This window comes from Macrobrachium nipponense, chromosome 46 (genome assembly GCF_015104395.2).
Source record: "Macrobrachium nipponense isolate FS-2020 chromosome 46, ASM1510439v2, whole genome shotgun sequence".
In the NCBI taxonomy this organism is placed as follows: domain Eukaryota; kingdom Metazoa; phylum Arthropoda; class Malacostraca; order Decapoda; family Palaemonidae; genus Macrobrachium; species Macrobrachium nipponense.
Window position 1 is genome coordinate 36,511,047 of NC_061106.1, and position 16,547 is coordinate 36,527,593.

At 35.5% G+C, this 16,547-nt stretch overlaps 1 protein-coding gene across 3 annotated transcripts in view; it reads right to left on the reverse strand.

The window, feature by feature from the left end:
• Positions 1-701: 701 nt before the first annotated feature.
• Positions 702-16,547, reverse strand: part of LOC135214912 (IST1 homolog) — a 105,726-nt gene continuing 89,880 nt past the window's right edge. Inside the window, exons 7-9 of one of the 3 annotated variants that reach the window (XM_064249382.1) lie at positions 14,861-15,064; positions 14,420-14,475; positions 7,323-7,435 (exon numbers count right to left, since the gene is read on the reverse strand). In XM_064249382.1, the coding sequence (XP_064105452.1) occupies positions 14,455-14,475; positions 14,861-15,064 (225 nt within the window). In that variant the 3' untranslated portion in view covers positions 7,323-7,435; positions 14,420-14,454. Of the gene's footprint in view, positions 7,436-14,419; positions 14,476-14,860; positions 15,065-16,547 lie in introns of all 3 variants that reach the window. The other 2 variants (XM_064249381.1, XM_064249383.1) reach the window with 2 other exon arrangements.

The window sequence follows — 16,547 nt, forward strand, 5'->3', positions numbered from 1 at the left end:
AATTCTTGTAACTCAATTTTCAACCTGTTACTTCGTTCAATGGACTTGAAAGTTTGCATGGTTACATAATCCCGGTGACAAATACCACCTTACATGTTCAGTAGGTCAGCTGTGACCTCTCCCAGTATCTCAGGATTTTTATGAAACTCTTCAAATTTCTCTCAACTTTCTCAGCAGAATCTGTCTTCTTTATAACCCCTACCCCTTCCCTTCCCCAGGACGAAAGTTAATATAGCTGTGTTCTCCCCACCCATTCCCTCTTCCCTCCCCTTCCAAAGCACACAATCAATTGTTAATTTAGCTGTTTTCTCCCCCTTCCATCTCCCTCCCCCTTCAAGTACATATGATCAAGTGTTAATTTAGCTGTGTCCTCCCCCTCATCGGAAGCACATGATCAAGTGTTAATTTAGCTGTCTTCCCCTTCCCTTCACCCCTTCCGGACCACACGATCAAGTCAATTTGAATAAGATGAAAGTAAGCCAGTCACTGCTAAATCCTCAGCAATGTTGCATGACAAAATGTTTACTTTAGATAATTTTTCGATGACTAAACAAGTTACTAATACTCTTTAGCTGTTAGATTTGTACATATTCGAATTTTACTGATGACTGACAACTGCATTCTCAATTAGGACCACGGGTATTAAAATCTAGTACGTAACATGGTGTATTGAAAAAGTTTTGTTCAGTATTACAGGAAGATTACTTAAATTATAATTTTTATTTGGTTAATACGTAATATGCATTACATGGGAGCAGTTATAGGAAATGACTGAATACTATTTGTAGACAACCAGTATTTAATTCTTACCTGGCTTTTAGTATAAATTACACATTGTAAAAACATTTTTCTCCATTGTGTTGTCAACACAATAAAATTGTTTTAGTGTTTCTTAATGAGTTGCTGAATTTAAAGATGCATACAGGTTTTGAGCCCATCAATATTTGACAAGTCCTATGGAATAAAGTCCAATGAAATCCAGATTGCCAGGCCATCAGGAAAGCAAAATATTTGTATTTTTCATAGCTAACAAACCTGAGGTCTTAACAATAGGATAATCTTCTAGCGCTAGCTGGAAACCAATTAAAAACGATCAAAGATTGTAAAGCAAGGAATCTGTGGCATCTGACAACTTATGCATATAGTACAAGGTGGATGTTGGTCACTGACCAGGCTTGAAAGGAAACGTGGTGCACCAGTCTTTCTTCATCCGCCTTGGAGAGTCGTTTTTCGCTTTGCTCTCCTTCCCCCAAGCCGGTTTTTTATTGAAGCCTATGCTTTGTTTCATATTTATTCAGCCCAAAAGTTCTCTGGACATCAACATTTTTTAGACAGCCTTCCGGAGGGCCCAGCTACTTTTTGTTCTTAGTATTTTACTTTTTTTATATTGAAGATAATTTGAAAACATTTATATTGACATTAATGTTTTATGTATCATTCATTTTATCTTGAACATTTTCTGGGAACGTAGTAATGGTCATCTTTTCTCTTTCCGTCATTTGGAGGGAGAGGAGCGTGGGTTTTATGGCTCTCCCGTCTTTCCCTCTATCCTCACATAAATATGATTCTTTTTCCCTCTCAGGATAGAAGTCTTCTTTCCTTGGGGAGAGAACATTATGTTATTATGTATAATGTTTCTTTACAGGCTCTTCAGTTGTCAGCCCTGCTTCTTGCCTGGAAGTGTGGCAGTGGTAGCGGTTGCTCAGAACTTGGGAGCCCCTCCGCTTCACTTCCCTCTGACAGAAATGCCACTTCACTCATTTTTTATTTGTGTGTTTGTGCTATGAAGAGAGACTTTGGAAGCAGTCTGTACTGTTGGCGGTGTTCCTTGCTGTCATCAGGTTGCTTTGAATATAGTCTCCTATGATGTTCGACTTGGTACCCTTTTGTTGTAAGATATAATTGTAGTACTGTTCAGTTTTAAAGTTTTCCTGCACTACACATAATGTTCTCTCCCTCTCTGTAACAGTAATCTGCTATGTGACTTGACATCATGGCTTCTGCTGACTGCAGTTTGCCGCTGCTGTGGTTGACTATTCCTTCGACGATGAATTTTCTTGGAAATTGTTTGCTATCCGTCACATATGCATGTCCAGAGAAGGCCCTCCGATTGCTGTAGGAGGTACTAGAAGGCCTTTTTCACCATCTTGCTTTCACCGAGACCCTTGACTTGGACTACCAGTCCGAATCATGATGTCATTCTCAAGACTTCTCTCTGACATCTGCTTCGGTGATGTCTCTCTTCCACCTGTTGCCGTGATGTAATTTCCATCATCGTCCATGATGCCGTCGCGGTCAGTGGCAACCCATGAGAGGTTCTCAAAAGAGTTGGTTGATTTGAGATGTCTTAGGGCAACACCTCCGTCGCCTTTTCCTCTTCCTGCCCCTCTCCTCCCGATGGAAAATTTGAGACTTGTGAAGTCTTCTGAAAGGGAGAGGGGTGTTTCCCCATCTTCTCAGCATGGATGTGACTCCCCTTCAAGTACGTGAACATGTTGCAGTCCATGTGGCATCCTCTGACAGTGAGAAGTGTATGCGAACGTGTTCCAGTCCATGTTGATCTTCACTCACATCAGAGTTCTCAGGCTGGTTCTTCGTCTCCTCGGCCTGTCCGAGTTCATTGCATGATGAGACATCTCTGACTTAGGAGGAGAAGGTGAACACGGCTGTGTACGTGATCCTCACACGTCTATGCAAGTGGTAGAGATCCTACTCCCGCCATTTGTCTTCAAGAGTCTGAGTTTGAGACTGCTAGGCAAAAAGTGGTCTTCTCCCTGACATTCTCCATTGGATTGTTCTATGTCACACCCATACTCGTGATTCGTCACATGCCCGTGAATGTGATCGTCACACTTCTGTGTACATGATTGTTACACGCCCTTATACGTGATGAAGGTCCTATACTCGCCGTTCATCTGCCAGAGTCGGGTTGAGATACCTCTAGGCAAGTGCTCTTCTCTCTGATGTTCCAACTTGGATCATTTTGCATATCATGCCTTGTACGTGATCGAGGTTTACTTTGTGCTTCTTCCAGAGTAAGGGTCCAGAGACTACTAGCCAAGAGTGTTGGTCTCCCAGATGCTCACTTTGATCGTTCTACATCACAAGACTGTGTAAGTGTCATCATTTGTCTGTGTACATGGTTCATCGCTTGACCATGTACTTGACCCATCACACATCCAGGTGTTTGATTCATCCATGTACGTATACACACATCCACATAAGTGATGCATCGCATGGCCATATTCCCATGTCTTCCTTTTCAAGTTGGATCCAGATATTCCATTATAGTTGGAAGTGTAGTTCTTCTGGTGGAAGCAAAGCCAACCTACATGGAGGTAATTTGGAACTTATGTGCAAATGCCAATTGATGGATTCATTCAGTCAAGCCATCCAGCCTTCTTTAGGAATCAGGCCTACTTTCTGGTCAGAATAATTCTCAATTAACATATAATAAACTCACCATTTTCATTTTGTATTCTTATGTCAAGATAAAATGTAAATTTTTATAAACTAGTTAAATCAGTTATTTACTAAAAAGAACGTACTGTACACTAAAAAGAATATACTGTATATGTCCAATTCAAGATTTTTGTGCTTGGTTAGTTTTGGTATTGCCTACATCCAATTCAAGATTTTTTTTTGCTTGGTTAGGTTATGGTATTGTCTACAATGTCATTTCTAGATAACCTATTTTATTTTTTCTTTCAACTGCATTACTGTACTTTAAATATCACAATTATTTTACCATTTTATAAAAAAAAATTATTAAAATATACAATAGTTACATTGTAGTTACTCATTAGATTGCTAAATATAAACTCACATATAGCCAATCAAAAGTATCCCTATTTGCAATTACATCATGTGGCTCATTTATTTTGGTGTAAAAACACCAAAACCACTACATTTTTATTGACAAAAATTAACAAACCCACCACGGTGTGTACACAGTACATTACCAAGGCAGACAAATGCACACATGTGCAGTTAACTTTTTTTTATTACACTTTTATTTACTACTGAATATATGGGAAACAAAATTAACATGCATGCACACAAGACATACTTAATGGTTTACTTTTTAATCCATTTGTTTCTTTCCAAATATCTTTTCATTATACATTACTTGTTGCACAAAAACTTAAGATGAAGAGAGAATTTCACTGCATGCCTGGGACATATTATTTACACCAATCAGTACAGTTGACCCCCGCCTATTCGCAGTTCCGGATTCGCGGACTCGCCTATTCATAAGCTTTTCTGTGCAACACCTATACCCATTATTTGTGGAAAATCGACTAATCGCTGTATTTTTCATTGAGATATTCACTAATTACTGTATTCATATAATTTTCATGACAAAATGCATTTTTTTGTGAAAAAATCATAAAACTATTAAATAAATACTTTTAGAGGGGTTTGGCATTTGAATTTTTTGTGGATTTTAGTTATTTGTGGTACGCATTCTCTGCGAATACCAGGGGTCAATTGCACAGATTTGAATTATACTGTACACATTTTAGTAATTATATGTATATACTGTAATAACCAGTAATACAGCACAGTACAAAAGGCATCATACATTAAACCATTATCAATGAGCATGAGTGGCCAAATGAAGCTGAGACTCCTAATATCACTTGTATCATTATATGTCATCATAGACATAGAAACAACTATAACCTTGCTACTCTGTGAACCAAGAGGATGCATCAAGCTATTCAAGGCAATTCCAGTTCATTTTTCATATGACACATCACAGCAAACTGGATCAAGTATGTGGCTGCAAGTGCCAGAGCAGCAGCTTTTATGCAACAGTAAGACTCTCAGCTGTACATAATTATTAATCAAATATTGATTGTTAGAATTTCTAATTCCTCAAAGGTTGAATAAACTGAATATAATAATTATAACCTTCCCTGAATTGCTGAAAAAAGTTGCTAACATTGAATAAGTGTCATTTCAGGGTGGGGTTTACTTTATATACATGGGCTGATTATGTTCTTGCTACAGTTAATGCATAAGCTCTCAAGTGCAATTGACTCTTGCATACTTCTGGTCCCATAGGGCCTTATGGAAGTGGACAAGATTTTTGTTTCCAAGGCCAAAGGGTTGAACACCAGTTTCTTAAATACTAAATTGCAAAAACACCATTTTCATTCCTTGTGACACTTTTCACTAAAGATAAAATAGATAAAATAATGAAAAAAATAAGGCATCTTAATGTAAGTTGGTAAAATACAATGATTAATATAAGATAGTCTACTATTAAAAAACCAACTAATTTCCCCAGCTTCTTATTTATGTATCTATATAGATTCTGTATTTTTTTCTCATGAAAATGTATGCATAAATTTCATAATAAAATGTATTATTTGAATACTTACCTACTGTTAAAGTTAGCTTATATCTCACCGTCCATTAGGCGAGTTGGCATTCAAACAAAACATTGAATGGCTGCCCAAAATGACTTGTCTAGTTTACCTGTTCTCCACCAGGTGTGTTTCAAATGTTTTAGCTCTTGTCAGAACTCTCCTTGACAGCCCACTAAGGTGTGGGGAGGCTGGGTGGGTAGTGCAGTTAAAGAAAAATCCGCTCAGAGCTAAAGGTTTCTTACATGACCCAAAACCTGATCCAGAATCCTTTCTGGATTTTACCACCACCAGAAGTTGGATTCCATTCAGGGAGCAAGGCTCTTATAATAAGTTTGCAGTAAAGAACAGCCTTCCAGAAAGAACAACTTTGATTCAGCCAGAATGAAATGGAAGCGGTGTGAGGGGACCCCTGTGCCTGGGTCCAAAAGCCCTATAAAACAAGTCACTTAAAATAAATACCTTTAGGATATAAAGGTACACTCCTATACAAAATTTGTACCTTCACGCTCCCCAAAAGATTGCTCCTTCTTCAGTTCAGGAAAAGGCTACCCACTACCAGTAGTGGCACAAGGGCTTTATGGTTTAGAAACGCTATTCTCCTACTTAAGATAATGAGCGTGTAAATCCAAATTGCACTTCTACTGCGCCACATCCATCCTATCCTGACGAAACAAATTGATGTTACAACTGCTGCTCACACTATGAATGTTTACCTTCAATAAAGGTAGAAGATATGGAGCTATTTCTCATCCACCAGCCTAATTAAATACGTCGCAGAGGACCTTGGGTTCTTTGATAAAGACGTCCTAAGTGTCTAAAAACACAAAAGAAAAGGTTAAATTTGCCTCTTCCAGGCTTAACCTTTGACAAAGACATTCTAGGTTTTCTTGAATAATACTACAAAAAGTTGACTTTGCCTTCTACAGGCTTGACATTCTAGGTTTTCTAAAACCATAATACAAAAAGTTAACTTTGCCTTCTACAGGCTTAACCATTGACAACAAAGATAGCTAGGTTTTCTAAAACCACAAAACAAAAAGGTTAATTTTGCCTCTTTCAGGCTTAACCTGTGACAACGACATCTAGGGACTGCCTGTACTTCTAACAGGGGAACACGAGAAAGAGCACACAATATGGAGGGATTCGGAATGTTCCCAGTGACGAACTTAGTTCAACTTCTATTAGAGCTTAATTGCATTCTAAAAGCTTCCCTTCTTTCTTATATGTATCTGATATATTCAGGTATAAAGTCCTCAGACCAATCCTCTACATTCCTCACATCTAGTTCAAAGATCACACCCTGTAGCCTGCAGCCGGTACAAACCAAATGTTAATCTACTTCAAATTCCAACATCCTGATTGCACCAAAATCATTCCTACATAGCCTGATGTTACTGGTTTTGCTTCTGGTGCAAGACCTACTAGGCAAATGAAATTAAAACACCACAGATAAAAATAGCCAAACTTCATAGAACACCAACAACTGCCAGCACAATGGTGGCAAGAATTCTGACGAGCTAAACCATTTGAAACACACCTGGTGGAGAATAGGTGAACTAGACAGTCATCTGAGCAGCCATTCAATTTTTTTGTTTGAATGCAGACTTGCCTAATCGTCATGGAGATATAAGCTAACTTTAACAGTAGGTAAGATTCATCTCAAATAAAAGAATTTCATCATACAGTATCCTCAATACCAAGCACCATACACTGGGAAAGACTAAGAAGCAAATATTTCATTCATGACAGTAATTTCAACTAAGAAAAATACATTCACCCTTACAGTATAAATCAATTTGATAAAAATTTTATCTTTCACTCAAACAACAACTGACAATTTAACATTAAAGGAACATCTATTTCTTCTTTTTGAGATCCTCAAATCGCTTTGTGAGATCATCAAAGTCTATGTCATCTTTACTCTCACTTGGATCAGCAAATGTGTTACCACCAGGAACACTAGGCAAGTCTGGGATGTTGGGCAAATCTGGCAGTGTAAAATCAGGACTTCCATCGCCAAACTTAGACCTTGGTGCAGGCTTTGGCTGGTCATCAGACTGTAAAAAGAGAAATTTTACTCGGTCATATATGAAGTCTGTGTTTAAACTCTTTTTAATACAATACTATTCTGTACTGTCAATAAATCTGTTCTGATTTCAGGCATTCTTACATGTATGTATCTATATTATTAATTCTGATTTCCAGCATTCGTACATGTAGGAATTTGAATTATTAATACGGGCAATCCCCGGCTTACGAGGTTACAACGCTTTTCACTTATATTTATCAGAAATTATTTCCCGGTTTACGACATGTTCCAGGGTTACAACGCCTACAACGCTGATGTAGCAGAAGAAATATGACTCCAAAAATGCAAAATAATCAATATTTGAAGTTTTTTTTTATGAAAAATGCAATAAGAATGCAGTAAGGTAAGGTTTTCTTAGGATTTTTGACAATGTTCTGGCTTAAGACAATTTTCGGCTTACAACGCGTCTCAAGAATGAAACCCCCGTCGTAACCCGGGAACTGGCTGTAATTTTAAAAAGTTTAACCAGACCACAAAGTTAATATACACAACTCTCACATCACTGGCTATAAGGGTTTTTTCTTAAGTACATTACAACCTTGTTTGATTTAAAGAATTAGCTAAAATACTGACAACTTGATAAACTTATTATGAAAGGTTTCAGAGAAAGAAAATATATCTGACAGGAACAGGTTAAATTCATGTAACTTATGGAATGCAAACATTATGTTAGACAAAGAGTTTTTTAGAAATTGGTTTTCAAGGTCTCTGGAGCAAATATTTTTAATAACCTTCATTGCTGACTATACTGTAGACAGTTCAGCAGTAAGAACTCAACCAAATCTTAAACAAAATAGAGGTTTGGAGACATTATTGTATATCATATAGAGTGCTTTTTCACTGAAATTCATACCCTCAATATATACTGCATGTATCTTTAAATATATGTTCTATTGTGTATCTTTAAATCTATGTTCTATTGTGTTATGATGTTCAGTGGCATAATACATAACTTTTCAACAATAATTTAAATTTAAAAGGGGGTATGCTATTACTAGAAGAAATTGTATTTAATTTACTGACTTAAAATTCTTTTGGCTCTAAAGAGAAATGTTGCAAATAAATATTTATAAATACTTATGTGATCAAAAAAGCTTTTTAGAAGGTGAGTCACTTGTCTGTACATTAATCCTCAGAGTATTGTGCTATATGGATACAAAGTCACAGTGAATGAGGAAGGTTATTCGCCCATTTCAAAATCCAAATTCCTTTGGGGAAAATTTTAAAATAACTGCCTAAAGTTTTCAGTGTCAAAGTTGAGCCATGTATTTGGCTTTCATAAATTAAAATACATAGATGGGATGCTAAATGCACAACATTTTTAACAAGTTTAATTAACTAATTTTTACTTTAGTTTTCATGTTTGCAATGTATACTTTCAACTCAAGTGTGTCTCAAAAGATAGACTTAAGAATTTCTAAGTGTGGCTGGAAAGTAGTAGCACATTTTTTCATCAAACATACTAATTGTTGTTCCATCTGATATCTTTATAAAACTAGACTGCATTTGTTTTAACTGCAGGAAGCTGAAATCTTACTGATAAGGTGCAAGTACCTACTTTTGCAATGCCACAATTTACAATATGAGTATGTCAAAAAATATAATTTCTAATGTCACTTGGCAACTTATTTGTATGCTGAATCCTCACAGAAATAGTCCGCTATCAGGACACATCCTTGTGAGAACATTTATAAATGTCCAATATATAATAAGTATTAGCACTCAGAATATGCAGTCATTAAGATGTATTTTATTCATGAAGGAAGAGGGCCTGAAAAGCCATTCTTATCTAGCTTTTTCAATACAGCAAGTCTTCAAGCACACCACATGCCTTTCTGTTAGTAATCTTCAGTATTTACATATTACACACTGTTCATGGTGGTAAGCCCAATAAAACTAACATTTATAGTACTATAAATATTTTGTATTAATTATATTTGAAGAGTTATTTCTGAAATTATGAGAAACCTTAAATTCCAAAACTCCCCTTCCAAACAAAACACTGTTCCTCCTTTTTCACCTTCACATCACCTACCACATACACCACCAACTCTCCCAATTATTACATGTAAGGTGAGAAAAATGTGAATTTATTTCATCAATACATACTTTATTTTTTTTTATAATTTCTGCATGCTAGGTTTGTTAAATTTTAGTTACAATGCTTTAATTTGTTGTATTTTTGGAGGTCTGGAACATATTAGTCTAATTCCCATTATTTCTTGAGCGAAAAATTTGCTCGGTTAAAATAGTACTGGAAAACTAGAAGAGTGCAAAATGGAAAGATAAAAAAAAAAAGCAAATAACCTGCTATTAACCCTCTTACGCCGGAGCGGTAAATAAAAAATTGTCTCCCGTGTGCCGGAGGGGTTTCGGAGTGAGCGCGGAAGCGGAAAAAATATTTTTTTGAAAAAATCACAGCGCGCTTAGTTTTCAAGATTAAGAGTTCATTTTTGACTCCTTTTTTTGTCATTGCCTGAAGTTTAGTATGCAACCATCAGAAATGAAAAAATTATCATTATCATATATAAATAATGCGATATATGATAGCGCAAAAACGAAATTTCATATATAATTGTATTCAAATCGCGCTGTGCGCAAAACGGTTAAAGGTAACAAGTTACTTTTTTTTCGTTGTAATGTACACTAAATTGCAATCATTTTGGTATACAACACATTGTAAAACGATAAAAGCAACACAGAGAAAATATTATCACAAAATAATGCATGAATTCGTAACGCGCGGACGTAAACAAATATTTTTTTCAAAAATTCACCATAAATCTAAATATTGTCCTAGAGACTTCCAATTTCTTTCAAAATGAAGAAAAATGGTTGAATATTACTATACTGTAAGAGTATTAGCTTACAATTGCAGTTTTTGACCATATCTGACGAGTTAAAGTTGACCGAATGTCGAATTTTTTTATATATATATTTTTTATATGCAATTATTTCGGAAATAAGAAAAGCTACAACCTTCAAATATTTTTCGTTTTATTGTACATGAAATTGCGCACATTTTCATATATAAAACTCTATGAAATGCCTAATAGGAAACGGAGCAAATATTCCGAGAATGGGACGTACATATTTCGGAGATTTGTGGCGGAGAATCCGCGCGCGGAGGGAAGGAAAGATTTTTTTTAAAATTCACCATAAATCTAAATATTTTGCTAGAGACTTCGAATTTGTTTCAAGATGAAGATAAATGACTGAATATTACTAGACTGTAAGAGTTTTAGCTTACAATTGCGTTTTTTGACCATTTCGGTAGAGTCAAAGTTGACCGAACGTGGTTTTTTTTTCTATTTATCGTGATTTATATGCAAATATTTCAAAAATGAGAAAAGCTACAACCTTCAATTATTTTTTGTTGTATTCTAAATGAAATTGCACACATTTTCATATATGAAACTTTATGTAACGACTAATTTAAAATGGTGCAAACATTACCACAATCGCACATATGATTTTTTCGGAAGAGTTACTGCGCGGACGTAAAGAAAATGTTTTTTTTTTCATAAATTCACCATAAATCGAAATATTGTGCTAGAGACTTCCAATTTGTTGCAAAATGAAGTAAATGCTTGAATATTACTAGAATATAAGCGTTTTAGCTTACAATTGCGTTTTTCGACCATTTCGGTTGAGTCAAATTTGACCGAAGGTTGAAATTTTGGCAATTATCGTTATTTATATGAAAATATCTCAAAACTGATAAAAGCTACAACCATGGGTTGTTTTTAGTTGTATTGTGCATAAAATTGCGCACATTTCCATATATAAAACTTTATATAACGGCTAATTTTAAAATGGGGCAAACATTACCACAATCGCATGTATGATTTTTTTCGGAAGAGTTACCGCGCGGACGTAAGGAAAACGTTTTTTCATAAATTCACCATAAATCGAAATATTGTGTTAGAGACTTCCAATTAGTTGCAAAATTAAGGTAAATGATTGAATATTACTAGAATATAAGCGTTTTAGCTTACAATTGCATTTTTCGACCATTTTGGTAGAGTCAAAGTTGACTGAAGGTTGAAATTTTGGCAATTATCGTTATTTATATGAAAATATCTCAAAACTGATAAAAGCTACAATCATGAGTATTTTATTGTTGTATTCTACATAAAAATGCGCACAATTTCATATATAATACTTCATGTAATGGCTAATTTACAATGGTACAAAAATTATGTCAAAGTGACAAAATAATTTCCGAGATGTGTCACAGATACTTTTTAGTGCGGCAAGAAAGAAATTCGCGCGTGCGCGCCTGCGTAACGATTGTAAACAAAACAACACCTTGATCCGTGAACTCCCAGCATCCCCCAAGGTGCGTGATTCAAAAGTTTTAGGCTGGTAGGCCTATAAGTATTTTTCCGTGAATTTAAAAAAAAACTTTTGTAAGTCGACGTAAAATACGTCCAGTCGGCACACGGGAGACAAAAAATGTCGACGTAAAATATGTCCAGTCGGCGTAAGAGGGTTAACAACAATTCCTAAAAATGTTTTAAAGATAGAATATGAAAAACGGTACACATGCAGAAATGACTGAAAAATCAAAATCATAGGAAACAGTAAGGAAGCATGGGAGATGATCAGTGTGAGAAGTGGCACTGGGAAAGATGTTGGGAGGTACGTTCATAATTATCAATAATATATATTTTTATATATTGAATCTTAAAAATACCATACAAACAAATAAAATATATGTCCACTAGGTATGAGAAGAGTTACCGGGGAGGAGGTAGTGTTAAAGGGGTGGAACAAGCCTTGGAGGAATTGGAATATTTCTGCTACCTTGGTAACATACTTATCATGACGGTATTAAAAGTAATATGAAAAATAGTAGCAACAGCCTTGACAACGTAGAAAAAGACTTAGTGGTAAAAGACCACATCCCATTAGCAGAGAGAGAGAGAGAGAAAATATTGCTCCATGTATATAACCCAAGTGTTTCTTCTTTGTTCAGTAGAAAGTGGAGATGCAGGCTCCTATAAGGCAATGAAGGAGAACCTAAAGAGTAGGAAAGAAGTGTAATATTCAGGCGCAGGAAAACAGCTGTTGACCTTAAATCTAGCCAGATGCCATTTGGAAGATTGAAGTGGTAGTCAACTCCAATGCAGCAGCTTCTTGACATGTAAGAGAAAGACATTCAATTCTGACTTGATCCAACGTGAGTCCTAGTCTTAATCAAGCGACGTCTGGGTTGAGCTGTCTACTCAAGAGAGGAATAACGGGAGTTGTGTAATATCTTTTATGTCTAGGTTGAGGAAGGGGAGCAACTTGAATGATCTATTCAATCATAATGAGTTATCCCAACCCAAAATCCATGAGTTGATATATCGAAGGACTGATTCTGCATGACAAACATGGCAATTCAAAGCACGTCTTCATATCTTTCCTAGGTCCTAAAAGTGCTTCAATGCCAATCGGAGCGATCATTGTAGGAGTTTCAGTCCTCTTTGATAGATTATTAAACTGGCGTATTGGAGGAGAACTAGGCATACCCATGGAAGACCTTGACCTTGAACGACTGACCAATGACTCCACCATTCAACATCCTAGTAGTTGGACATAGTACATTGTCATCAAAACATGAATCCTCTAGATTGGGACATTGTCATCTTTCCTCCTAACTTTGAACGGTTGTACCGAGATGCAGGAACTTCTTCACAAATACTTTCTGACCGCTGAGAAACCAGGGTTGACCCTTGAATGATACCATTGTCAAATGCTCAAACACTACTTGAAGAAACTCCCACAATATCTGCACCCATTTATGAATAATGTCCCTCAGATTAAAATCTGATAATACAGACTGGCATCTCTGAATGCTTAATATTCAAGTAAATTGAGCATTCACATCCCTCTTGAAAAGCAAGAAAGAAGAGGATCCTTGATCTCACAGATGTATTACTCCACTAGAGATATATTCAGAAGCAATTGATGTTTTGTTTATAGACTAAGGATCCTCTGCAATGCACTACAGATGTTACTTTCTGTCTTGTACTATATACCTATTTGTTTACCACCTTTCCACTTATCTAACCTGCTTCAACTTATCTCTGCCACAAACTATGACCCTTCCTTAAGAACCAATTCTTAATCCCAGAGAAATGAGGGTTGAATAAACTTTTCTAAAGCAATATAACTGCACAAATACCATAGTTAAAACTTTTCTTGTGGCAACTACATTTTTTTTAAAGAGGCTACATATATGGGTATATTCCTGTCTGGCTATGTTCAAGTGGCCATGTGAATGCTGTGAAAGATCAGAGAGGAATTCCATCCATCCAAAAGTAAATAAGATAGAAGACAACAAAAAGAACTTGTTTAAATAAGAGAAGACAACAGAAAGAACTTGTTTGACATTGAACCCCATAATGGGATAATAATCTGGTGTAAAACTGTTAAAAATAAGCTGAAAGTAAATAAAGAGTTAGTGCAATGCTAAATATAATTTCAAAACAAATTCTGAAGCTGTCAGCTATTAGTAATGTAACCGAGTCCTTTGGTGACAACTCTCCAAAGAAAATGTTACTTATTAACACTCATTACATTTCCAAATCAAACTGACCCATTAGAATGGAATTTGACGATGTAGTTGTAGCTAATGTTCCAACAGGTACAATGGAACTATATGTTTAAACAGTATGGGGGCTATCATACTTTGTACTATCTTACATTATACAGTATATATTTTGAAAACCTCCCTTGAAAAATATTAGTTTCAAAGCATATCAGATCACAAAAAATAGCCTGCCACAAGATCAATTTTGTAACCAAACACTATTTCAGTTAAGGGTAAGTTTATTCTTCTTAAGGGTAAATTTATTCTTCTGGAAATCTAAAGTTTTTGTGGTATCCCTTTACAAACTCTTGTATATTAATATTAACTGCAGCCCCAATGATTTTAACACAATATTCAATTTTAACAAACCTTAGGCCCTGAGGACGAAGTCTTCCACAATATTTCTACTTCCCATTGTCAGTTAGCTGAAATAACCAAGTTTTCCTGAATCAGCTCAAAGTGGTTACCATCATCAAGCAAGTTGATCAGACTAATGGGTCAAATTAGCAATATGTTACCTATGGTATTTTCCCTACTTGAGTATGAGAGAAAAGTTTTCTTATGTTGATTGGGTAATTACCTATTAAAATATCAGTTCCCAATTCATCATTCTAAAGAAAATGGGAAGTGAATCCATCAACAAAAATCATGGCAAAACACCAGGGAAGTGAATCCACCAACAAAAAACATGGCAAAACACCAATGGACTAGGTTACATAAATAACAAAGCAATGAACCATAAAATAAATGTTCTAAAGGCATACTAAAGGAGTGCCAGACAATCATGCAGTCTAAATGAACTATAATTACCTTCAAGTTACCAGCTCCACTGCTGATGTCAGGAGGAAATTGTGGTCGGACATCTCCAGGCATACTTGCAGGTGGTGCATTTGGATGTGGGACCATGTTGTTATGGCCAGAAGGGATGAAAGATGAGTATGGGGGAGGTGGTGAGTTATCAAGCCCCATCAACTCATCCCACTGGCCTGTCCCACTCCCAGACCCACTTACATTCTACAAAAAACAAAAGGATGTGCAGTCACAAACATGCTTTGGTGCTTTTGTAAACATGCAATTGAAGTCCAGGATGTGAATGAGCAGTTCCTAACTTTTATGCTATCAGTATTGTGCTATCCCTAAAATATTTACTTTGCACTCACTTCATAACCAAGGACTATACAAAGTCAAACACCATAAAAATACAGACCCGAACTAATGTATCAAAATGGCAATCTTTCTAAAATGCAATCAGAACTTCACCAACAAGTTACAAATTAGAGTCACAACACCTACATGCTAATATTTCAATATTTTCCATTTAGAAACCTTTGAAAATAAAAGACCCCCTAGAGTTCATAAAAGAAACCATAAATAATATACATAACCAAATAGACTAATTGCAATAGGTCGCCATAGATACAACCAAAATATAAAGGAATAAACATTTCACATTCTTGGCACCTTGATTTGAAACAGAGGTTACCTTAAGGTTCTCACAATACTACTATAAGCTAACACATAACTTGTATTCGACAAAAAATTTGCTACCAGATGCCATACTACAAAGTAAATAAAATCACACTAAAGGTACCAAAAAAGTCCAATGCTGTACAACCAATACATAAAAACAGTACATCTACATTTACAAATAACTTTAAGTAAACAACATCCAGAATCACACCCAGCTGCATTATTTACAGCACTGCATAAAATGTACCTCCTTTCAACTCAACATACTGTATATTTAAGGTAGTAGCAATAAGAGTAAAATGATGTTCTTACATAATGAACTTGCCATACCAGCAACTACTAATGAAGTCCATGTAAAAAGAAAAATCAGTTTACAGGAAAAAACACAGCACTGAAAAATTTATCGATGGGCTACAGAGTTCGTATGCTTAGTTCAAAATACTTACAGTAGATCAAGTTATGTAAATTCATAAAGACCAGAATTACGGAGACCTAATTTTTTGCTGCATCCAAACCAATTTGAAAATTGTATTTCCAGGAAAAACAAAACACATGAAACCCTCAATAAAAAAAAACTTATCTTTCATTTTTATGTAACAACAAGGCATGATACCCAGCTAACTCAGTACACGTGCAAGATTTTCCCTTATTTTCCCTTACGCATAAGCTGTAAACATTATATTCCTAACTTAACGTAAAGTGGTCTTCGTAGTTAATCCTCACACTTAGTACTACTCATACTAACAATGAGGATCAAATAAAAAGGACACAAATTAAGTATGCTCATAGAGTATTTTCAGTTATAAGTGGAAACACAAAATAACTGAACAGAAACAGCTTCTAAATTAAGTACACCAAATAAATTAAATCATGCTAAAATCTATGGCCTGGTGTTTCACAAATGAAAACCAAAATAAATATCTATATTTTATGAGGAATAATTTTTCTGTACTGTCTAACATGCACACTATCTATTTTTTAAATTTTATTCTAATAAATAAATCATAAATATCCTATCCTAAAACTC